This window comes from Pygoscelis adeliae, unplaced genomic scaffold (genome assembly GCF_000699105.1).
Source record: "Pygoscelis adeliae isolate BGI_AS28 unplaced genomic scaffold, ASM69910v1 Scaffold13, whole genome shotgun sequence".
Classification (NCBI taxonomy): domain Eukaryota; kingdom Metazoa; phylum Chordata; class Aves; order Sphenisciformes; family Spheniscidae; genus Pygoscelis; species Pygoscelis adeliae.
In genome coordinates this window covers 844,670-871,178 of record NW_008824499.1, presented here as the reverse complement: position 1 = coordinate 871,178, position 26,509 = coordinate 844,670, and the positions used below count along the sequence as shown (strand labels likewise).

Below are 26,509 nucleotides of genomic sequence, written 5' to 3'. Positions count from 1 at the left end.
CCAAGGAAATTCAGATTTAGTTTCTCATTTCTATGGCATTCTTTATCTTACATTTATTTCTAAAGCAGGACTTTCTTCCCAGGTAAGTACTTGAAAGTCCAGGTAGGACTTTCTTCCCAAGTACAATCCTGCTGTTAAGAACAGTGTTATGCAAAAGGCAAAGTAACCGCAATTAAAACTCCACAACTGCCTGCTGCCACCAAGCTGGCAAAAGCCCTGTGGCACTGCTGCTCCAAAAGGAAGCCACTTCCTGATGTGCAACTGAAATGTTACTACAGAAGATGTGCAATTGGGCTTGGTGGGTTTCCCTCCGCCCACCTCCCTCCCAACAAGTAGCAACTTCTCAACTTAATTATCTCCTTTTTAGTATCATATTAACAGAAAATACAGAGGAGTATTAAGGAAACATTTTAGAAAAGCAAAAAAAACCCCCAAACCAAAACACCTACATAACTTCCCAACACCAGCTATCAATTCACATTTCATAGAAAAATAGCAATTTTAATTATTCCTTTAAAAAAATATATGTACCGCAATGGATTAAGCCAGTAATCGTATTCATTCTTCAAGTAACATGACATTGGGTTGAAGTTGCAAAAGCGATCTTGAAATCATTTAACATGATGAGAAACCTCAGATCTATGCCACTTTAATTCAGCTGCTGGAACAGCAGTTACAACAATCGAGTCTCAACACAATAAGAAACTTAAGTGCACAACCTCAGTATTTCCAGGTAGCTGTTGTGGTATGGGTCAAGGAGTGGAATAACAGTGAATATTTTCAACTAGAAGCTCACTTTTGAAGATGTTTCAAGCTGGTATTTAAGTGGCATGTTAATCCTCCCTGCGTCCCCCTTAAAACAAAGATGGCAAAAGTAAAATACTCTAGCAGAAAGAAATTACTTTGTCTACTAAAAAATAAAAGAGGATGTAAATATAATTGAAAAAGCTTTTAAGTAATTAGCCTCACTGCAGAAAAATATGGTTGGAGATCAAAATACCCATATAGTACACCTGAGAATATATAAAGCTATCAGAAAATTATCAGTAAAAGCACTTCACGATACCCTGTAGATTAGCTGACTCGGTAAAGTTGACAGAATATATTTACTGGCAAAGGGAAGGTTTAGACACATCAAATCTTGAGACAGTTCTACTTAAGTGCAAGTTCCTCTTCAGAAAAAACTCAAATGCATATATACTCATATACTTTTTTTTTCCCAAGGCCAAATTAGAGATTTACAAGAGCCCTAAGGAGAGCTTCTGCTTACTAACTCGGAATGTAAGCAACTCCTTCAAGATCCAAGGAAGAAACCATGTTCCAGTCATTGTTTAAATACAGTAAAGTTCCACTTATACTCTCCATACCCTAACAACTTAACAACCTTACTCATTTTCATGTCCCACGGGCTGGATGAGATAATCCAAACCACCAAAAATTAAATTAAGCTAATGGTGAAATTAGAGCGCCCTTCACCTTCAAGTTATACCAAATGAATGGATTTTGGTAGTGCCAAGAAATTATTCTGCAAAGATTGCTTAGCATGAAATCAGGTAGCAGTGTAAGCTATTAAGTGAATATGCTTTCATTAAAAGCGGTAGTAAAACTTCACTGGCTCACCCCCAAACCTAATGACTGACAAAATAGACAGCTTGTCTGTTTGGTGTAGAAGTGGTCAGAGTCGATTTACTCTGAAGAACTAACTGGCAGAAGCTTTGAGTCTCAATCGATGTCACTGAAATGTTACCAACCATAAACTCTGGAAATAGATAGAAAAACCCAATAATCCCAGCGGACATCTAAAACACAAATGTGTAACCTGGTATTCAAGAGCATTCAAGCGAGTTCAATATCCTTCACTACCCAGACTATTTTGCCAAACTATTTACATTTCTTTACCTTTTACAGAATTGACCACTACAATAAAAAAAGAAGAAAACATTTTATTGATGATGTAATATAGGAGAAATTTAGAAAAACATACATAGAACTCCCTCAATAAGGAAACACAGTATCAAAATATGCTAGAGTTAGTATATCGAAACAAATTCTCTCTAGTAAGAGTTTCAAGTAATGCAATCATAAAAGAATTTGGCTAAAAAGTAACATATATATACTGAGATGTTTTCTGTAATAGTCCTCTAAAATTAAAGGAAAGCAGCAGATCTGTTTAACTACAGACACATATTTAGTAAATATATTAAGTATATTTATATAATAAAGACTGCCCTGCACATTCATCACTATGTCTGTATCCTCTATGGGGCAGTTGTCTCTTCAATTCTACAACAAGACTCTGCTCAAAAAGGAACAAAAAGGAAACAAACACAATACTACTAAAAAAATTGAGACCTAAGCCTGTGAGGTACAGCTTGTTGGGAAGCCCAGTTAACACGAAGCAGAGAACTCTGCACTCTAACTTAAGTCCTTATTTTTCAGGAACATGGAAGAGGAAGTTTGTCTTTTCTGCATCAGGATGCCAGATTCCTACTTGCTAGTTATAAGCAAATGCTTTCAACCAAGTAGACTGAAGTTAACACAGCTACTGATAGCACTTACACTGTTTGCTCTATTAAAACAGCCACATATGTTATCAGGCTCATTTTTCAGTTACTTTGAATAGTCCCAAATTTCATGTTTTCTTTCATAAAACTTACTTATGGGAATATCATCCTTCAGTTAAAAAAACTGAAGCCCTGTCTTGTTTAATAGGTAGATTCCCAGCAAATAAAAATTCTCATTTCATTAATCCTTACTATTTGCATCTTTCCCCATAAATAAGATTATAGTACATAATTTACAGTTAAGAGGAAAATACCCTTAAACTTCCATGAGATAGTGTTTGAAAATCCAATACCTGAATTATCTAGCATACATCTTAATGAGCTGCTCAGTCTACGCCCATATTAGGCCTAATGAAGAATGAAATTATACAGAAGTAGGACTATTGCATTTAGATCAAAATGCTGCTCTACAAACCATGATACTCCAGTCCCACTATTTTAGCCTACAGTAATCAATATTACAAAGCATTCATGAAAAATCTTGGGGAGGGGAGAAGGGGAGGCAAACATAAAAGTTAGTGTTTTGATGGTAAACCTGGTTTTTAAGTCTTGCAAAAAGCAAAGGCACTACATCTTAAGCTTATATTTAAATAAAGTCTGTAACCTGGCCAGCCAAGTTACAACATATACCTAAATACCTTTCATCTACCTTTGCAGCTGACTTACTAAGCATGTTGTAGTATGTCTTGATCAGCTTATGTGACAAAACAACCACTTTCTCTTAACCATTAAAGGAGATATACAGCTACAATACTTAGCCAAGCTCATTTGAACATAGTTTATTTTTAACCATACCATGAGAGTTCCAAGTTATAGGATAAACCGGAGTTTCTGGGTATAGGCCTTGCTTTAATAAGTGGTCAATCAGACATTAAAATAATTTAACTACTATGTCATCATTTTGACAGTCAGCTTGTAGAATGTCTTTTAAAATTGGTATACATTTTTATTAATCTAATGAAAGAAGTGTCAGATCTGAAACTTAGTAGCCCTATTTTACTGTTTTACAAGAAGAAAATACTTCAGCTTTGTAAGTTGTTTCATATTTGGAGGTTCTAATTGCAGCTATATTATCCTAATTATATAAATCTCATGAAGGTTATCACTACCGTAATCACAGCACTCCTACAAGATGCAGCAGCCTTCAAGAGCAATGGCACTAAGCACGTCAGCAAACAAGTCCCTGTCTCATTCGAATGATCTGTAGTAAAGCAGCTTGGACATCTTCATCCATGTGACCCTAGAGCAAGCAAACACTTAGTTAAAAGAAAAATTAAAAATCCCATGAAGTGTCAACCATCCATTACTAACAAACATTAGGAGATTCTTCAAAATTACCCAGAAAGTTTTAACTCATTGCTGTATTTTCACCACTCTCTGGGAAAATCTGAAATACTTCAGGAATCCTGTTATTTTTTTCTCATGAGAGAAAGAAGGGTCTGCCTCTCTGACACAGCAGTTTCCTTTATGAGAATATGATGTGGGAAAAAATTACTGTTCCTATCCTCTGGACTCCACAGCCTGCTGCTGTAGTAATGGTCCCCCTTTTGCATGCTTAAGTGTCTGAAGTCATAAGGCTTGAATTAGTTGATCAGCTCTTTGTTCAGTGAGAGCCACTGGATAAGTCTGCATTAAGTTTCCAACTTCTACTTGACTTCTCTCCAGCATTACCTGGGATGATGCAGACTTAATAACACGCTCACATCACCAGACACCATCACGCTTCAAAGCAGGTTATTGTTAAATATAGTTACACACAGACAAATGGTAATAAGATGGCACAATAAGACTACAGCTGTGGTATGTGTTTGGTTTTTTGTCCGATCAGTCCATTCCAAATAAAAACTCTCAACCTGAGAACAGGTACTTGATGCTAGTTTCAAGTTTGAGGTCTTCCAGTACGGCAGTTAGAAACGTCTCTCAAGAATCTCTACATTGAGATGACAGAGTAAAACAATCTGAACTTGAGACTATCATACCTGTACAGCACTAAGAAGATGTGTCCGATAAACTGAAACTACCTCTTGATGCTGCCTTTTAGCATCCTATAAAAAGAAGATAGGAAGAGCAGGTGAAGTCATCGAATTTTTAACATCTACTCTTGCCTATTTCCAACTTTGTGGGCTTGGGTTTGTGCACTTATAGACTAGCCAAAGCAGAATCTCGAGGTTAAAGTTAGCTATATCCCCTCCATTAATCAAGAAAAAAGTCACTGCTTCACTTTTTTTATTGCTTACTTGCAGCAAAGCAATTTTGCTGAAAGGCTATCAGAGACAGGCTGATCTAGTGTGTCAGCCCAGGTGCTGAGATGAAAAACTTGTTTCATCAACAGCATTAGCTATTTGTTTAAAACCACCTAATTTAAGAATGCTTTGCCTTATAAGGGTCAACCTTGCAAATACTATTAAAGATGTATCCTACTTCTGTACAGATTTACAAATAACTAACTTTGCTCACATACATAGCTTAATGAGCTTTATTGAAGTCACAGGGGCCACCAACATGTTTGTGCACAAACTCAGTACTTACCATAAAGTGTTCCCCTTTACTGATAGTACTTAGTGATAAACAATAGACTTCACACTGTCTGCAGAAAATGGAACACCAAGTCAAATCCATTAAGAAAGGACTACCTCACTTTCTTTCAAAGTGAGAAAATACACAGCTGGTGGTTTTTGCAAGAAAATATTAATGTGGAACTTGCATACAGAAATGGTCTTGGCATGAACTATAGCAGCATATCTCATAAGCATAAGTCTCTAAATTGTTTGTGTCCCTCTCATCTGGAAAAGTTCCCAAAAATAAAAGATTCATGAATACTCTACTTTTGAAGTCTAAGCCTACAGTCAACCCCAGTGCTCCAGTGACCCTCTTTATACAAGAAACTGTAAGCAATGCTACTGCATTTCAGACAACACCTTGCACAATTACTTACAGCTAGCTGTTGTTGCAGTGTTTTCACTTGGTTCTGGAGCATTTCAACCTGCTGGTTCTGCCTCTTTGAGGGAATCCCAGTGGTGTAAGTAAGTTGAGACAAGCCGTTAAGAGCTTGTTTTAACCGCTCTACATCATTAAGCAGCTCTGTTATCTTTAAAAAAAGCACACAAACCTCATTTAAGGATTTCTCAGTTACCAAAAACTAATATTTTTTAAATTTTTTTTAAAGTCTGATGAAGATCAGCTAGCATTGAAGGGTCTTTGTCCCAGCTTGCCATCACACTGGCTAAGAGACTTCGCAAAGATAGAGGACTTCATTTCCATGACACGCTATCACTGGTTCACATTCTGCTTCCTAGCATTGAAATCTGTAAGGTATGGAGGTATGGACCCTGGAGGTCAGCCAGCGACATAAATGACTTATGCTCTAAAGATACTCTAGGTGTAATTTCTAAAAAGGACGATGAACAATCAGAAGGCAAGCCAGAGATGCTAAGCAAATACAGCTCTAAACTACATGCAAATATAACCTATCAGAAGGAGGAATACAAACAGCATACACTTAACATAAATAAAAAGCACAGCTCTCAAAACATAGAGTGCCTAATATCTGTGTCAAATATCTTCCAGATTCAGAGTTAGTACTGTTTCTTACTCCTAGATTTTACTGTAAGAAAGTGTTCTCACACTAACAATCTGCTAAAGTGAACCAGACGTATTTAAGATCAATAAAAAGCCCCATTTAGGCATTTCAAAAGCTAATTGGTCACAAAATCATCTTCCTCCTTACATCAAGCTAACAACATCTTTCACACAGAAAGCGCTGAAGTAGTTTATCAACACATGGAAACCAAACTAGGAATACTTCTTGTATTTAAAAGTAAACTGAAAACACTCAAGTCACCAAATTGATGGAAGAATGAGCTTATACCCCAGAAGTCTGAAACTCAGCTTCAAAGTTTTAGATTTTAAATACAACAAATGATGCCTGAAACATACAAGGAATTAGAAAAACTTGGTATAAAGCTACCAAAACTAGGACTTCATCTTAGCAGATTTGGGCCAGTCCTGGGTACCTAATGCTCAGTACACAAAGTCATGCTTGAATACCTATGTAGCTATATTTGAAGTCTAGCTCCCTACTGCTAAACCGAAAACGTCAAGAGCATTAACTGACACATCCTACCTTGTTATCCTTGGCTTCCACCTGCTTTGCAGATTCCTGTATTCTCTTCTGCAAGTCAATAATTGTTGTCAATGATTTATCACACCTTTCTTTCTGGTCTTTGATTTCTTGCTCAATACTACAACTCCGTAACTCAAGCAACTCCTTTTCATCCTTTAAAGAAAGCTCGCTCTTTTTAGCTTGCAAAGCCTCCTCACATGCTTCCTCGTACTTTTTATTCATGTTGGACAAATTTTCAGCTATGCTATTAATCTGGGCCTCCAGAGTACTTTTCATGGATTTGTATTCTGATATGTCAATCACTTCTCTACTCTCCAGGTCTGTTAAAGCTTGTTGAGTAAGCTGAATCTCAAACTGCAACTTCAAGATTTCCTCATTTTTAACTTGATTTTCTTCTTCCTTTTCCTTCAAGCTGTTTTTGGTTGCTACAATTTCTTGTTCTAACATTTCCTTCATTTGTGTATATTCTACCAAAGGTATTGAAGATTTTTTTAGATCTGACAATTCCCACTGTAGTTCTCCTACTTTTAGTGTTTCTTTGTCATAACATTCCTTCTTACTTCTGAGAGCTTCCTTTAGATCCTCTATAGTGTGACCAAGAGCCTTCTTCAAGGCTTCAATTTGTTCTGCTGAAAGATGCTGAGCCTTCATAATTATGGGCTGCTTGGTACTCTCTTGCAGCTCATCTTTCTCTTCTTTTTGGCCCGTGTATTTCTGCAGCAATTCTCTCAATTGCTTATTCAACTCCTCCATTTTGCTTGCGAACATTTTTTCCATTTCACAGGACTTCTCAGCAAGGATATAGTTCTGCTGCAAGTCATTTTGGATGGACAAAATGCCATTTTTGAGCTTTTCATTCTCCTGTTTGCACTTCTTGTTTTCCTCCTCGCTTTCTCTGCACTTCTGCACCTGTTCCTGCAACTGTGCTTTTAATTCTTTCACTGTAGCTTCAAAGCTTTGTTCTCTGTCTTCAAAGGAGGCAACCGGGGCATATTTGGACTTAATGCATTCTTGAATTGTGTCAAGTTCCTTCTTTTGGGCTTCAATTTCTGCATGCAACTGTAAAATTTCTTCTTGACCCCTCTTATATTCAGCCATAATCGCAACATTGTTCTCCTGAAGTTCCTGCATGCTTTTATTTAAAGTAGTCACTGTAGTTTCATGATCTTTTAAACTTATATACTCAGTTTGTAATTGATTCTGTAAGAGTTTCACCTTATTTTTCAACGTTCCATTTTCTTCATTTACCCTTATGAATTCTTGCTTTACCTCTTCAGTTTTTTCCTTCAGATCTGACAGCTCCCTGTTATTCTTTTCTAGTGTGTTATTCAAGACTGTTTTAATCTCTTCATGTGTTGTAGCCAACACATACTGATCCCTGAGAGTCTCTCTTATGACTGTGTTTTCAGAGACTAGCTTGCATACTTTTGCTTGTTCGTCACCATATTTTTTCTGAAGCTCAGCAAGCTGCTTTTCAAGTTCAATGCCATTAGATTTTAAAGCTTCCATTTCTTTTTTGTGCTGCTCTGGAGACAGGTACACAGTTTGGTAGTGGCTGATATTCTCACTTAAATTGTTCTTCTCTGCCAGCAACTTTTCAGCTTCTGCTTTGCTTTCATTGTACTTTTTTGTTATTTCAAAAAGCTTTTTGGTCAGGTCACCAACAGTCAAATCATTTGTTTTCTTCAATTCTTCGTGAATTTTTAAAGGCACATTCTGACTTTTAATTTCAGTTTTTAGCATTTGGATTTGCTGCTTAAGCATCTTGTTATCAATCTGCAATCTTTCAAGTTCCTTCTGCAGAGTCTGATTCTTCTGTGATAATTCAGAAATTGTCTTCCCAAGTTCCTCATTTTTTCGCTCAAACCCACTCCTCATTTGTTCGTGGTCTTCTGGCTTTACATGCTGAGCAAGTTTAGCTTTCTGACTCTCAGATTCCCTCTTTAAAAGCAGAATCTCCGCCTGCAGTTTTTCATGCTCTCCTTCCAGCTCTGCTAGCTTCCTTGCTTTCTCATTCACTTCATTTGATAACAAACGCTTCATGTTTTCAAATTTCTCTGAAGTTATAGAGTGGGCTAACTTTGCTGCTGTTTCTTTGAGCTGCCCTTCTAACTCCGTGACATTTCTTCCCCTTTTATCTCGTTCCATCTCCAACTTAACAAGTTCCTTCTGTAACCTTTTATTTTCCTCCACTAGCCTTCCTTCATCCCTCTTAAATTCTACCACCAGCAATTCATTCTGCTTAATCTGGTTCCTTAGTTTCCCCACTTCAGCAGAGGCTCCTTCATACTTCGTTTTCATTTCTTTCAACTGATCCTTCAGCTCCTCTGTTAGCTTACTGTTTCCCGAAGCAGCTTCATTAGTCAGGTGATCTTTCAGAGCAAGAAAGTGGGTCTGCATTTGCTTAACTTTGCCTTCCGAGTCAAACATTCTTTTCTGTACATCTTTTAAAGCATCTTCCAGTTGTTTTATCTGTCCATCAGATTCCACCTTGGTTCTTTCACACTCTGATGCCAAAGCTTTACATTCAGATACCTTGTGAGACAGTTCCCTCTGCAATTTGCTAATTTCTTCTTTTGCTGCACCATAGCAGGTCCTCATGTTGTCAAGTTCTTTCTTTAAAGTTTCCTTCTCTGAACTAGATGATTGGTTAGGCAGGGAGAGCTCCAGGGGTCTCAGCATAGACCTAGACTGAAGATAAATTGGCACAAAAATGAATACCTGTTTACAAGTTTGACAAATCATATATATGTATATGAGCTTTCATATACATAACTGTCTTAAACCTATGTTGATACAAGCATAAAATTTGTCTGAGAGATTTCTTTTTTTTCTTAGAAACACACTAATCTATTCTTGCCCATATTACAGAACATATGTATTTCAGCTTTTAACAGTAAAAATCCTGAATATAGCTCTACATTACTGTTTCCCAATCATTGGGCCCTACTGACATTAAAGTGCAGGTATAGTATATTCATTTCATTTCCCTTGTTATTCATATTTAATCACTCATCTGCTAGAAATTTAATTTAAGAGATTTCCCCTGTCCCTCAAGCATGTGAAAATAATTTCAAAAGGAATCAGAACAGAGTATGTCATGGTTAACAGAACCTTCTCTCTGAAAAGACTGAGGAAAACTGTCATTTCATTTACTGTCCAGTAAAAGATCTCAAAAAAACCAGTTTTGCCCTCCTGCCACGCGGTCTTCACTACCAGCTGTGATGGCTATTACATGGCACAGGCTTGCTCCAATGATCTCATTCATGTTCCAAGGACCAGAAAGCAGTATGTAGCTTCCAGACATGACTAGCTTAAAGCCACTTAACTCCTGCTTGGGACATGGTTTGGATTTTTTTAGTTGGTTGGCTTTTTGTGCCCACACCCCCCTTTTTTCTTTTTCTTTTTTTTCCCCTAAAGAACTGCACATCAACTCATTTTAAACTTCAACTAAGAATAAAAAAAATCCTAAGACCATTTGGATAACCTTATGTAAAACATGGCAGAAGAGACTGTATTTTTCTGTGTTACCAGCAGAAGATACAAAACACATACATCAGTGAAATCTGGCAAGAAAGCATAGGATGTTAAGATTTATTTCTAGCCATCGCTCACTTCTGGAAGCATTACAGCTGAAATACTCAAGTGTAAGAACAGTTTGTCAGTTAGGACCAATCCCTATCACATATGACTCACTGTAAGAGCCTGATAGGCCTTGTTAATATCTGAATTGTGGCTTTAAAAGGTAGCTATCTATCAGCAGAGTTGGCAGGTAATTATTATGTAGCTGGCAGGAAAATAAAGTCTTCCGAGTTTTAGCTGAATTTAAAATAGGAAAAAATCATGGAGGTGAACAACCAGTTGCACTTTACACTGACTGTTGATTCAGTTTTAAGAATGCTCATTACAGACCATTTAGTATTTGACATTTTCACAGCATTTAGAGCTATGTCACATATCTAACTCTAGAGGGCACCAGCAGTTAAAAATAAACATAGCAAAGCAAGTATTACAGAAAATTTTGTATTCAGAAGCAACGTTTAACACATGTACATTTATAAGTATATTTAGCTTTCCCAAGCATAACTATCTTAGAATTCTCTTAAGTAGAAAAATATTTATTACCTGTGATTCCACAGCAAACACTTGGCCTTGCTTAAGTAATAAGTCTTCTTTTCCTAGATTTGCAGAGCAAACAGCATTTAGTCTCTATTTAAAAACAGTAACACATAATCACAAGAACTGTGATTTTCTTTCCTAATTTTATTCTATTCAATGGGACTGCGCTAGGCTGCAGGCTGGTGTTTAAGTACTTGGTATTAAAACAACTCCTCCTTAATTAATTCACATAGGAAGTCTGGACAAACTCCTACTAACAAAAAAAAAATACTCCTACTATGTCAGGCTAGGTATTGTTCTGCAAAACAGTCGTGAAAGCCACCTTGAGCTAGCTGCATGCCTGCACATGAACGCAGCTGGGTAAAGCACCCTCTTGCACTCCAAATAAGTGATCCTTCCTGACAGGCAGCTAAACAGCTCTCGTGACAGCTCATGACAGATTAACTAACATTTTAAGTTACACAAGCACAAGACAGGCCTGTAACCAAGCTGGATGCAAAAGACTTCAGTTTCTGGAAATGGAATCATTTCTAATAGAAGTGTAAGCTGAGGTCTTGTGTTTAAAGTTGCTTTCAAACCTACCTACACTCAAGCTTTCACAATGACCATAGTTTTTTTGTCATGAGCTAGACATAAATGTTGTTTAAGATATGAAGAATGGAAAGGGGAAGACTCAATTTGGGGCACAGATCTTGCTCAGCTTGTTTTTCATTACTAGAAGATGTAGCAGAGTTACAATGCACATTTTACAAGACCAGTCACTCATAAGTGAGACTGATCAATAGTGCCCTAGCACTCAGGTACAAACACAACTGGGGCCAGCTGACTATTCTGAGGTTTGAAGTGTGGACACACACATTATGCTTGGCTATAGTTAAGACGAACAAAAGGAAGAGTTGACAGAAAAAAACACCCTTTGTCTATATATTCTAACACTGCATCATGCATGGCAAGTTTTAAGAATTAAATATACTTACTATTACCAAAGTTACTTCCAGATCCCACAAAGTCAACCTGAAAGCAAACAGCAAGAAGCACAAAAATAAAGCTGAAAATGCATTTCAAATTTTTACTATATGTTAAGCTAGTGATTAAAGGGCAGGGAAGCCTTTTACAATGAGATAACCATTTAAGACTTTCAACAATTTAAAATAGCTTCAGTATTTACTACTGTAAATATCAATTGCTATATTACATTTCAAATCAATTAACATACTTCATAATATTTGAGTTTAGCTTTGAGAGCTTCAATAGTTCTTAAGCTTTCTTCTTGCTGTTTTTCCTTGGTAGTTAGGATTTTCTTCAACTCATCTTTCTGAAAGAGAAAGAGTGCCAAATAACCAAAGCCACAAGAATGGACGGATTTATAAGATCTCAAGCAACTTTTTAAAAAGTTTAGGGAGAACTTCAACCAAAATCAGCACTGAAAGAATACCTAAATTTTTGATTCTGAAGTTCTTCCACAACACTGCTCCTCTACAAGAGGAGTCCTGAAGAATGAGTCAAGGGAATATGCACCAACATAATTTGCTATCGTTTCATTTATTTACATTTATTAGTCTCGCATTACTAAAAGTCACTAAAGAGATACTTGTAATATTAAGTCTACTTTAAAGGTGCCACAGGGATTACATATATTATTTGTAGTAACAGAAATGCTGTGCAGCCATATAAACCGAGTACACATCAGTAGATATATCATCTAGCATTTAGAGATAGCTTTTCTTTTCTCTGTAGTTTTAAATAGCATTACTTCAATGCGATAGTCACTTCCCCTATTTCATAGTTCTATTACACTTTAAGGTGATGTATCGTACCTCATTTTCAAGATCATCTGCAAACATTTGCTCCTGCAAAAATAACAAAGAAAATTCCCCCACAAATCATTTTTTTCAATAATGTTTAAGGGGCTTATACACAGTTCATTAGTTGACGAGTCTACCCCAGTTTCTAATGCTACATGCTTCTGACTGTTCCACTTCCATTTACCATCTAACCTCTGACAAGAGAAATAAAAATAAACAGAAGTTAAGGATGTTTGACAGAGCCATGTCTCTTGACACGAATACTAGGAAACTGGAATATCTTTTCAGTTATCTAGATCATACACTACTGCGGCAGAAGAGTACAGTTTTTCAGTACAAGTTTACTGATTTTGGAAAGCGAGTATTAAGGAGTTTGTGGTTTTTGTTTGTTTTTTATAAAGGCAATGCTTAAGAGAGAAGTTCAGACAAGCCAATGATTATGAGAAGAAATATTCTTTCTAGCCATGTGCTACATTTAGGGGAAGCTGCACGCACTTTTTAAATGTACCTCCGCAAAAATACAGTGAAGGAACAAATTTGAACCTCCACAAAGCAAAAAAAAAAAAAAAACCACCTGTTTTTATTTTCTTCCTCAATTGTACTGGTCATTTAGACCTCTAAGAAGAGGGAACTTTTTTTAAAAACAGGGTTTCAAATTTGGGTGAGAAATTCCCTATTGAAAACCCTTGTTTCTGTTTTTGCTAATTGAAGATTTTCTGTGTTTCCACTTACAACAACAGCTGGAAAGTAAGCAGTGGCTATGATAAAGTACTGACACACAACACCTACATTTAATTGTGCAGATGAAGTTTACTCTCCAAATTACAACATACCAGAACACCTCATGGTTCATGTTAGATTGCAAAGTATAGCCATAAATGTTATTGCTCAAATTTATGAGTATCAGTGAATGACGTTGTAACATGTCTCCTCACATTTTGAATATTACAAGACCAAAGGCTTTTGCAGCAGAAGGAAATGACAGTGACACATATAGAAATAATTCACAGGAAAGCAGTGAAGTCCGCGCCCTAATTACACGTGCTTTCCTTCTGCTTCTACCAGCCTTCACTGTCAGCATCAGGTGGTTATTACAGCTTTCAAGTCAGGTTATTCCAATACTAAGTTTACCTCATTCAGTTGTTGTTGTAGCCCACTGATTCTACCCAGCAGCATCCTTTGCTCCTCTTGCACCTCTCTCATTCGATCTTTCAAATCTTGATTTTCTAACTCCAATTCCTTAAAAAGTAAGTAAAAAAAAATTGAAAAAACAGAAAACACCACGCTACACACAGATTGGGAAAACTAAAGAATCTGAACCAACAATTAACAGTCATTAAAGACACCACGCATTGCCTAACAAGTCCCCCAATGATTTTGTGGCCTTACTCCAGGTCTGTTTCGTTCTGAAGTTTTACATAAGCACAAGCTCCAGAGTCTTCAAGCTTTTCAGCTCTAGGTAGCTCATTTTCATATAAGTGTACACACAGGTTTTGAAAGTATGAGCAGAGTAAGATTACATTCAATGCTGACAGCACTCAAGAGGCTGCTTATCTGCTGTCTGTTAACAAGTAACAATAACTAACGTTAAAACAGCTCCTGAAACCCAACCACTGCAGCCAAAGGTGCAATGAAAAAGCCTCACCAGCATGAAGCATAGCAACCTTTAAATGTGCTAACTGTTCCAGCAGCCACAAGAATCACCCTAGTAACGTATAATAAATCCAACACATGAAAATGATAGGTCTTTGCGCCGTCAATCAGTTCAGTGCTCACATGCAAACAATAAAGCATGTTTAACTCTTGCCTGATAATCGCCGCCTTAACTGTGGTAACTACTTTAGCTCAAACCAGAGAAGTTGCATTTAGAGATCTTTATCCTTTTATTACAAAGCATTTCAGAACGAAGGCCTCAATTTCTCAGTGGTTTGCTCCCCATAGCTTAAAACGTTGTTTACTTTTTTGAAAACTGTAATGACATAGTAATGAGATGAGAAAATTAATACTGGTTAATAGAACAATTATGACACAGGTTATTTTTAGTAAGACACTTAAACACACATGTCTTGATAATGTTAAAAAAGTAAGTCTTCCTGCTTTGTGACCCTATGATTTTACTGCAGGCGAAAGTAGTAGACAGAAGGTTAAGAGATAGGAGAAGTTAAGACACGAAGAAACTTGGAACTATATTACACAAAAAAGATTTTTTTCCCCTGAAAAAGTTTACAGCTTATCTGCATAATTGCCACATTACACAGTCATGCAATTAAGTTTTAAGTAAACAGTAATATATGACCTTTCTTAATGGAATCGTTAATGCTTACTTACAAGCACATCTTGTCTTTAGTATGTCTGGTTCATTATGCGTGTGGGAATACACAAGTCACAGAAATCCTTCTCGCTTACCTGAGCATTATGTTCCTTCTGATACAGCTTGACATTCACCTCTTCCTGCGCATGCAGCCGATTCCACTTCTGTGACATATTAGTAATCTGTAATTGCAACAGTAAAGTATTAATTTATATTCCTGTTGTGTTCTGCAGACATCCACTTCTGGGGACAGTGGGCTGCTCAGCCTCCATTTCAGCTTCCACTGGGGGGCAATACTACCAACATTCACATTTTGACAGATTGCTTCTCAGTAAGAAGTCACTCATGATCTCATCCAGACAGTAAATGGGATGCTTGTCAAAACTCTAATCCTGAATATGCACATCATTGAATATTTTTCAAATAGAAACAGACACACCATCTGATTACATAGGAATCTTCTCAGCTACATATGAAGTTAGGAATTTGAAAAATACTGAACTAGTTTTGCATCACAGCACAATCTTAATCACCCCCTCAACAATACCAGCGATATATTGCCCTAGGAGATACTTAGTATAAGCAGCCTTACCTTTTGTTCAGGCTGCCCTTTCTTCATGGTATCTCTTGCTAAAAAAGCACCACAAAAATAGGAAGTTAAAAATTCATTTCACTCATGCAACACATTCAGCTAATTCTATCAAGTTTCAATCTTGGGAGGACATTTCAAGAAATAGATTCACCACGACCCCAGTTAATCAGATATGGAAACATTCACAAGCACAAAGTTTTTCTATAAATAAGGCTAAATAACTCCTATGATCAATACTGCAATGCCAGGTTCAGCCATGTTAATACCTCAAGGCATCAGAGCCTGCATTAAACTTAAAAGCTTTCTTTACTAAAAACAAACAAAAACCAAAAGCCTCCTTTCCCCTCCCAAACAGGCAGCTTATCACCTTTTTGTTAAAAGGACTACAGCTGCCCTCCAAAAAACAGTTCCTGAAGACACAGCAGTGGGAAGATACGCAATTCAAATGAAAGAATAACAGCAAACTGTTATAGCCATGTTCTTCATACCTTTGCTGGAATCCTCAACGGCAGCTTTTATTAAAGCCAAAATGTCAATATTGTCACCAATTCTGGCATAGTAAGCACAGTCATGACCAAGGCCATCAGACAAACTAACATCCGCATCATTTTTGAGCAAAACTTCTACCGCATCCTTGCAGCCGTATTCACAGCCTAACATTAAGGCAGTCCTGAGGACAGGGAGAAAGATTGCGTTCAGAGACTCGGGGGATCTCACGCTTTAATGGAGTGATCACTTAGAGAAATAATCCTTTGTACACTTATGTCTAATCATGGAAACTTGAGTCAAGGAATCTTTCCTCTATCAAGAGAGGAAACAGCTTTAAAAAGTCATTTAGTCAATGTTTAAATATTTGTTAAAAAGCAAGCAAAAACACTGCAATAGCAACATTCTCATGAAACCCAGCATAAACTTACTGCCTTTGAGAGAGCCACCCAGTGTTTTGAAAACTCATGTGACTTTTGGCTTCCTCTCTATTTAGATACAAATCTCAATAGACACAACAAACACAAGACAAGAAGTTTAGACAAAGTTAGGGGGGCAAGTGCTTGGGAGCCCTGGCAATGCCTTCCAAACACTTGCCAGCTTCAGAACATGCAATGCAAGTACCCATGCTTTGTCCCCCAGCAGCCTCACATCCATTGGCCACCAGACAGTCATCCTCCAAGAAATAACTGGCAGAAGTAGCAGGTACAAAGAGAAAACCCCTCCCTTGCCCCCCCTTCCATGAATATAGAAGCAAGCATTTCAAGGCCTTTAGGTCCCTTCAGAGCTCCAATGGGACCCAAGTACTTTTTGACAGAGTACCACTTCTGTCACAATCCATTTTGCATATTGATTCCATAGAGTGCAAGATGCAGCTTTGGACAGACAAACCCTTAAAGCAGTCAACTGCAGTTTCTCTGCTGGCAGTAACAAGCCTGTATGTATGTTAGATGCAAGAACAAGCAATAAAAAGAGGCCACGCTTATCTGCATTATTGAATTGGCACATTACTTCTGAACTAAATCCCAGTTTTTTTTCCACTGAATTTAGCGTATTTATTCTGTAGCCTGAAAGCCAAGGGACAGCTTTTTACCCTTTAAATGTCAGCAGGCATTCTGACAACCCTCTGCATGCATTACCTGTTTTGTTTGTCCCTGGCATTAACATCCGCTCCTCTGTCTATCAGAAGCTGACAAACTGTGGGACGACACATCTGAGTGGCCAGCACTAGTGGTGTCCTCCCATCCTGAAGAGAGGAAGGGGGAAAGAAATAAGGAAAGGGAGAGAAAGCAAAGAAAGCACAAGACCTCCAATAGGGTTTGTAAAGGAGAGAGCTATAAGCAGCAACTTACTCCATCTTTCGAATTTACTGAGGCCCCATGATCACACAGTAGTTGTATGCTAGAGGAACAGTCTGACATAGCTTTCAAGAGAAAAAGAAAGAGCAAGTTATACTGCTGAAAACAGCCTTCGTGAAACCTCAAACACCTCCTTGGGTGTATTTGTTTCACAAAAATTCATGCAACTAAGTTAAAGCACGACAAGGCTCTGTGATTTAGTTCTCACACAACCATCTCAAAAGCACATGAAAAGAAATCAAACCCTACTGTTCAAGACACGGCATAGCATATGAGGCTTCAGACAGTCCAAACTAAAGGTATCTTAACCTACTAACATCATTGCTCTAAAACACTGCTCATGATACTTGCTTAAGATTTTATTAGACAATTTACGAGCATCAGAAAAGACTCAGACCTACAGTCTCTGCTAAGTCTGTTAACAAGTTTGTTACTGAGGACAAATGTCATGAGAACAGAAAACATTTTCTCCTACTACAGTCACCAAAATTGAGAGAAGAATTTCGCCCATCTGAAAATTAATCCATTAACTGAATCTAGATTTCATACTAGTTACCAGAAAAGCAAAACCTTTTACCTGCGTCATGAAGAGCCGTTCTTCCTTGAAGATCCACATTCTCCGTAGGACAATTGTACTTTTAAAATAAGTAACCCCCATTATCAGTTAGGATTCAGATTGCACTTACAAAACATTTCATGTTTTGAGGCTTGAATTAAAGTAATAAAAAGTGATTTAAGAAAAAAAATATAACTTCGTAGCTTACAAATATACTGACACACATGAAAGAAAAGGGCTATGGGTACTCAAACTTTAGTGTTCTAAACACACTGATCAAGAGTTGTAGAAGTTAAGACCATGCAAAGAACATGCGCAATTCATCACAGACTTTTCACAAACACTTTCAAATGTTCATTCGCTATGGCTAAGATTCTCCACTACTTGTCATTCTCCTTCGCTACCAGTATCACTACTAGTTCTGGCACTCCACAGGAAATGTGCCATTTATATCTGCATGGAGACATGCATCAATAAAATAGAAGATAAAAGAACCCATTAAAAGTTAAAAAAAAAAATAAATCAAATGAGCATAAACTGATCAGGAATAAATGAAGAAAAAAATAAGTATCACACAAACCTAAGACAACCCCCCAATATTGTTTCCCTAATGAAAGATTATGAATATAAATGCCCATCTTTTGAAGAAAACACTAGTCTTGAGCAGACCTTCTGGTGTTCCTAAATGCAAATGTATTCGCAAAAGGAGCACTAGTCTTTAAAAGACACTCAACTCCATTTTCTTTAAGAGGTAGAAACTACAACTTGATTTGATTGTCTATGTGAAGAGAGGAAAAGATGTTAATTTTCTTTATTTTAGCACTCTTTCAGCCACAACCTGTTATTTAATATGAAAAGGTCTTTTCCCCATGACTGTCTTTTTCAAAAAAGAATGTAATTTTTTAAAAAAGAGAGAGATGAGTGGCATATCCCAATTTTGAACCAGTATATTTAAGAGCACCTTTTTTCTTCTCAAGAATAAAAACCATAACAGGCAAATTGTGTTTTTCAGTACCTGCAACAGCTTCTGCAAACATAAAGCATGTCCGTATTTTGCAGCTAGGTGCAATGCGTTTCTACCTAAAAAGAGATCAACATCAATAGCAGCAATAGCAGCACAAAGCCGAAGTTCGCAAGTTCTGCTGCATGTCAGGGGCATTCATGAACTTATATCACTGGCCATGACCAGTTTCCTCTAAGTTCAGCAACAAGTCACACAGATAATTTTTTTGCCAACCACAGGGAAATCCATGGAAAGGAAGAACACCTATCCTATAGTTTAGCTTAATCCCACTCCAAAATAAAATCAAGCTGAGAACTTTTGCAAGTTGCACTTGGACATCTGAGGAAGCCTACCTGCAGCATCAGTGGCTGTGATATCAACTCCGTGAATAAGGATGGTGTTCAAGCAATCCAGGTTTCCCTTTGACGCTACAACATGGAATCTAAAAATAGAAATGCCTTGCTTAAGCACAACTGTTTTATAGACAAAAATGGTAATATTAACCAGGAAAGTCAAAGCAAACAGCTGCATACTGAAAGCATTATACAGTACAAATCCAGCTTTGGACAGCATCCAAATCCAGTTAAGAGTTTTGCAGATTTTACTTTAAGGAACAAGATGACTTTTTGGAGTAGTCATCATTATTTACCTTGAATCAGTGAGCCAGGTGAAAAACCAATACACTTTCAATTTCTCTAACATTCAAATCTGGCAAAAGCAAGTATTTAAATACTGATCTTCACTTTGAAGTGAAGATTGTTTATAAGAATTTGACATTCTAGCTATCTGTATTCTAGTTTAGGTGAGGCTAAAATCTAACACGATGTATTACAAAGACTTATATATTAAAGAGTTTTTAGAGCAGCAGCAAGATTTAGGAATTGAGTAACTTTCAGTAGCTTCCCAATACCATTATTGGAGTACTGGAAGTTACTTACGCAGATCTCCCTTCCACATCCAGTTTAGTAGGACTGACTCCTTTTTTGGCAAGGATTGATGAAACCTTTTCCACATCGCCCCTTTCAGCTGCTTTCATTAACCTGTCATCATATTTGTTCCAGTCTGTGTTCAGCTGAATAAGAGAATTAGAAAAGCAAGTGAGCTTATGGTACAGTACTGATCTACTAAAGCAACTTCAATAAAAGGCTGAATCATATGCAATTGGCAGGGCGGGGAGGTAAAACAAAAAATATCTTGGTTCACAGATAGAGTTGTACCTGTTAAGACATTTAGAGTTATTTATCTATAACAACACTGTAGTATTTCAATTAGGCTGTTAGCATTGAATGTACAGTGCTCCAAGACAGTCTGGTTAAGTCACTTTCGTCCTAAAGGAGACCGTTAGGATCAAACCGCTTTGGTTTTCCTCATTCTGCTTTGTTCTGACTAATAGGACTAAAACTAAAGTCACTGTTGTGGTTTAACCCGGCAGGCAGCTAAACACCACACAGCCGTTCACTCACTCCCACACACCCCCCCCCAGTGGGATGGGGGAAAGAATCGGAAAAAAAAAGTAAAATTCATGGGTTTAGATAAAGACAGTTTAATAGGACAGAAAAGGACAATTGCTTACCACCCACCGACCGATGCCCAGCCAGTTCCCGAGCAGCGGTCACCGCCCCCCCGCCAACTTCCCCCAGTTTATGTACTGAGCATGACATCATATGGTATGGAATACCCCTTTGGTCAGTTGGGGTCAGCTGTCCCAGCTGTGTCCCCTCCCAACTTCTCGTGCACCCCCAGCCTGCTCGCTGGTGGGGTGAGAAGCAGAAGAGACCTTGACTCTGTGTAAGCACTGCTCAGCAATAACAGAAACATCCCTGTGTTATCAACACTGTTTCCAGCACAAATCCAAAACAAAGCCCCATACTAGCTACTGTGAAGAAAATTAACTCTATCCCAGCCCAAACCAGCACAGTCACAGTCGCACACAGTAGTTCCCTATCCTCATTCTCACATAAAAAGTTTTCAGACAGTTTCTCATATTAGGGTGTCTTCAGACATCTCCTTCTGGCCCCTCTATCTGCCACGTGAGGCTGTCCAGACAGCTATCTTTTCACTGCATCTTTACTTTCTCTTCTCTCATCACAGATACTTCGATCCTGACCAAAAAAAAAAAGTGTCCATCCCCCCACAGTGGTTGATTAACACACACAAAAAACTGCTACATAGGGCCGTGATAAACTAAGGACTTCACACAACAAAGGAAGGGCTAGCATATGTACTTGTACACATACACACTTTATAGAGGAGCAACTTGTAGTATCTGAAAAACATTGCAGTGTGTCTAGAAGGGACTTCAGAAGTTATGCAGACAGGGAACCCCACACAAGACCAGCTATAGGTCTGCATTGTTGTTCTGGTACTCGTCTAACTCTCAAAAGCACTGAAGGAAAGGGTAGAGTGTCCAAGGAGACCTGCAGTTCAGTCCTTCATTAATCGTATCGGAGAACATTTTCCCTAATGCCTAGTTATCACATTTTAATCTCTCCACTATGCACATTAAGAACTCCCTCCCCTCCTTTTCTCCACAGCACCTATATATCTGAAAATCTGTCTCTTCTTAGTCTCATGCCCTTTAGGGAAGGCACATCAACTGTCCTCTCACATCAACAAGGCAATTGACTAGATTAACTGTATGAAAACCGGAGAGTTTCTTGTTCATCTTGTTTGGCAGTTGGACTAAATGATCATTGTAGGTCCCTTCGAACTGAAATAGGCTATTCCATTCTATCTTTATGTCAATCATTTGAATTGTAACAGTCTAAACAAAACAATCAAGTGTTTCATTTCTATATATTAAATCTGTCCATGCCTCAAAAATTACAAATTAATAAACAAGATGCAACACAAAGGAACAGAGAAGTGAGGAGCTGCAAGTAACAGAGCCCAAAATACTACTGCTAACAACTTCCAGTTTAAGTAATCATCTCCAGTATAAGCTTTTCAGTATTCATAAAAAATGATTTCATAAGGAAGTTGGCAGATAAAACACAGCCGCTATAATTTTCCCCTCTATCAACCCCTATATAGTAAAGGTACCATACAGAACTCAACAGGTGAGCTTTGAGAGATATTTAAACAGGACAATTATGAAATATGTGATCAACAGCAGACTTCAGTTTTCATGAATTCAGCAACACATGAAATGCGTACTAAATTTAGCCCTCTCTAAACCAAGTTCACATTTATCAAGAACAGCTGAGCTTCCCAGCTTTACTGAAAGTTACGCTGTTTTTCATGTCCTAACTAAAACTGATGAAAGAACATCAGAAAAGCAAAAGGCAGAGACCCTATTTTCACCCCGCCAACTCATACAAGTTGCTTTTCCTGAAAACATTCTTTCATCCACCCACAGGGGTGCCGAGTTTGACGCTGCTTCCCACCCCATGTAACCGCAGGCTGCTGCCAAGAGCATCCCTCCCCTCCCCAGTCACTCTCCCTCCACTTCGTGTGCCTCAGGCCAGGGGGAGCACGCTCACTCTGCAGCTGCCCAACAAGCTGATCTGTTAGAAAATGTCTACAAAGAGAACTGCCATGAAACCAGCTCGCTGACCTGATCCACCTGCAGCCAGGTTACAAGGAAGGAAAGGCACAAGCACACAGCAGGGGACAGCAGCAGATCTGATACGACACCGGACCGTACCCCAACACTGCACGGTACGAAACCAAATGCTGCAAGTCAACGTACGTACGCACATGACATCAGTACAGAAACATACTTACTAATTCAACTCATTGAATTTGGCTATTATTAAAAATAGATCTGAACTAGCTCCAATAGGTCCCAAGCAGTTTTCAGTTTTAACATCAAATGGATGCGCTAAAAATATGCAAGAGGACACAGCTTTTCCCGACTCTGTCAGACTGCTCAAAGGGTCAAAATTTAGCTAAGTGTGATATTCAAGAGATGAACATCTATAGAGCTGTAGAAGAAAGAAGTTCAAAGTTTATAGCTTTAAGTTGCCTGCAATTACCAAAGCAATGAAGAGTGTCAAGAAAGTATGAATCAGTTATAAATAGACCACCATGCATTCAGTCTCAGACATTTGTCACCCCCCACTTTTTCCTTGTTTACTTCAAATTTAGAATTTCAGGCCACAGGCCAAGCATCCCACCCCAAAACGCAGAGCTTGTTCTCTTCATTGCCAAACCATCCTTTCTGAATTGCTTTACTCTTTTCAGGAAATTGTGTTCTGGGACAGAAACCTCATGGCCAAGCTGGACACTCATGACTTGATAATTCAAGAAGCTTTTAACAGAAGAAAAAGGCTTATAATAGAATCATAGAATCATTAAGGTTGGAAGAGACCTCCAAGATCATCAAGTCCAACCATCAACCCAACAACACCATGCCCACTAAACCATGTCCCTAAGCGCCTCATCTACCCGTCTTTTAAATACTTCCAGGGATGGTGACTCAACCACTTCCCTGGGCAGCCTGTTCCAATGTTTAACTACTCTTTCAGTAAAGAAATTTTTCCTCACGTCCAATCTAAACCTCCCCTGGCGCAACTTGAGGCCATTTCCTCTCGTCCTTTCGCCAGTTACTTGGGAGAAGAGACCAACACCCACCTCGCTCCAACCTCCTTTCAGGGAGTTGTAGAGAGCAATGAGGTCTCCCCTCAGCCTCCTTTTCTCCAGGCTAAACAACCCCAGCTCCCTCAGCCACTCCTCATAAGACTTGTTCTCCAGACCCCTCACATAATAATGAAGTATTATATTCAAATCTAACTCTACACAGCAAAAGAATTTACTGATAACAGTGAGACATAAGCAGCCTGTAGGTACATGAAGTTACTTATCACTGTGGATCAGAAGTTCCATGCCTCACTGAATAAAGAACATTAAAACTGGTAAACCTAATACTTTCCAAAACAGAGCAGCCAAAGAATAGCTGAAAACATTTTTGTTTCTTTAAGTGAGAAAGCAGCCTGTCAATCCCATATCCTTCATGTTGGGTTCATCACAACACACTCCTCCGCCTCCTTAAAGCACCAAACACACTACACAAGTCTTAGCAGTCTTCATGTGAAAGCAAGAAGAACAATAATAGATAAAAACCAAAAGGTACGTACGATCCTCATGTTAAAAAGATACAGTTACATTCTATCAAGACAGGACTACCTTCTCCTTAAGACTGTCTTGCTAGCAAAGACCGAAATTTTTCAAGATTTAATGTAATAAAGTCTGGAAGATCCACAACGGAGAGAGCCAATGCTCTCAATTAGCCAGTTCTCAGTGGTCAGAGCCCAAAGCTGCAGCAAGCAAGGTCCCGCCTTGCACTAGAGCCAGGGTTTGATAGGTAAAAGAGGAGATACAAAGAGAAGAACAAAACCAAAAACCGACTGCCACCACCCTGCATCTGTAGAATGATTTGTATAATGGAGTTGTAATCCTGATTATCTTTATTCCCCATTCTCATGATATAAACAAGATTACAGTAATCAAAGTCTTAGCAATAGCTTATTCAGTACAATACTTGCTAAAAGTGACATGAAGTAATAAAAATAGACAACTAAAAATTATACCCACTAGTGTTGCCCTGCCAAAGTGCAGTACCAACTGTCAATCGATTAAAACATCCATTAGCTTAAAAGCCAAGTCAGCCTGGTTGGCATAATGAAGTCTTTACATTGGCAACATTACTGTTCACAGCAAAAGCTGCATGCATTGCCAGGGGGGAAGACAGCATTCCTCCGCAGCTTGGCAAAGTTTCCTCAGCTATAAGCTACCTTATTATGCAAGTTAAGTTTTATTTTTAAATACTTTAGAAACTATACATACATGAAGCTCTGTTCCCTCTGAATTCTTTTGCATATGACACATTTCACATCCTTAGAGGAAAGCAATCACATCTTGCATGTTTGCAACTGGGTTTAGATCGCTGAGTTTCATATTTGCAGCTTATACTTGCTAGCACAAACTCACTCAAACGTATAGAAAACCCTTCACCAGCCATTCTTTCCTCCTATTTCGTAAAACTTCTGATTAGCAAGAGCTTTTTTTTTTTAAATTACTATCATCTTAATATTATCTTTTTTCCCTTTGCTTATAACACTTAGGAAGTGGATACAATTTACTTATGATGTACTAAATCAAATATTGTCACCCGAGCATTTAACATTTAAAGAAAATTCCTCACAGGAAGAGTTGTTAAGGACAGATATAACTCACATTAAAAAGGAACAGTTACAAAACATTTACAGAATTCAATCTTTCACATTTTTGCAGTTGTAAACTACTGCCATTGATATGAAATCTAAGATACCTACTATGTCTTTAGCTGCACAAGAAAACCAAGAAGTCATCATAGAACTTGCAGCTTCTCGCTGCCAGAAGCAATCAGTTTATCTCACATCAAGTTACAAACCGCTGCAGCTCACAAAGCACCAAGCCAGAGTTCAAACAGGCTGCTTCAAGAAATGTATTCTCTCCACTGCCCTGAATTCATTTTGTTCCATCCTTCACTTAGCTTGGATCCCCAAGTATATTTTCCCCGTCTTCAGGATCATCTTCAGACTTCATAACTCTTATAAAAATATGGGCTACCCCCAGCCAGAGGCTGCCTGGCTGGTGAAGCCCTTCGTGGGTCCGGCCGCCGGCTCAGCCTGTCCCTGCCCAGCAATCCCCAAGAAAACCCTCCCAGAGCTTTTGTTTCTGCGTTGCAACAGACTGCCAGAGTGACTCAGACTCACAAGTAAATATTGCCCAGATCTAAAATATCTTGTAAACAATACGTAGACAGTCTCATCAGCCCAGATCTATTTTCTGATAATCCAGTACTTGATAGCCAAGCGATAGAAAGCAATAGCTATTAATACATTCTCCACATGCTCATGCCCTGAGTAACACATTTTAGATTTAATGTTAACTAACAAGACAAGCATGCATGAAACTTTACTACAGTGTTGTTATGTTCTGCAGACATGCAAACACTCACTTTAAAATAACAAACACGTTAGTCAAATTAACTGTCCACTGACATTAATGAAGGTCATACTTATCACCACTAATAACACAGAAGGACTGAAATACTCGCAGGAGTAATTTTTTCCCATTCCACCACACCAAAGCCAAAACCAGACTCATGATCAGACTTCAGACAGTTACAACTGCAGAGCAGATGGAATGCATGATCCTATTTTGACAGAAATGTAACCGATTTTAAATTAGAAAACACACATGCCTCTGCTTTAAAAAAAAAATCTCCTTTTACAGTGATGAAACCCATTCTGAATAGAACCTGGTTTCAGCTTACTGCTGCTGCCAGTCTGTCTCCCAACATGTTAAATGAGAGGAGTCACAGAGGCTGTCAAAACATTAAATAGACAGCATAATGATTAACAGCAGGGAAGATGTAGACTCTCACAAGTTTTAAATTTAAATGGAGATCTCTCTCCTGAGTGCCATATTTAGAGGGCTAGGTCAACATGACAAGCAATGCACTGTTTTGTCTGCAGAACAGAAACATGGTGCATAGCCAGAAAAACCACATACACACATACCCTGGAGGACACACACAAGAGACTGCAAATAACTTAATAAATGGGTCTTCTCAGGAAAGGTATTTTAAAAAAATCACTCATATT

At 38.2% G+C, this 26,509-nt stretch overlaps 1 protein-coding gene across 1 annotated transcript; it reads right to left on the bottom strand.

Annotated features, from left to right (window-relative positions):
• Positions 1-1,927: 1,927 nt before the first annotated feature.
• UACA (uveal autoantigen with coiled-coil domains and ankyrin repeats) lies at positions 1,928-25,402 on the bottom strand. Its single transcript, XM_009321438.1, has 19 exons — positions 25,193-25,402; positions 19,856-19,989; positions 19,271-19,359; positions 18,930-18,994; positions 17,936-17,993; positions 17,353-17,423; positions 17,140-17,246; positions 16,003-16,184; positions 15,515-15,552; positions 15,018-15,104; positions 13,743-13,850; positions 12,624-12,656; positions 12,023-12,121; positions 11,784-11,820; positions 10,813-10,865; positions 6,688-9,378; positions 5,500-5,652; positions 4,544-4,609; positions 1,928-3,804 (listed from the first exon to the last, which is right to left on the bottom strand). Exons 1-19 carry the CDS (start codon positions 25,229-25,231, stop codon positions 3,733-3,735), a joined length of 4,182 nt encoding a protein of 1,393 aa, XP_009319713.1. The 5' UTR covers positions 25,232-25,402; the 3' UTR covers positions 1,928-3,732.
• Positions 25,403-26,509: the final 1,107 nt, after the last annotated feature.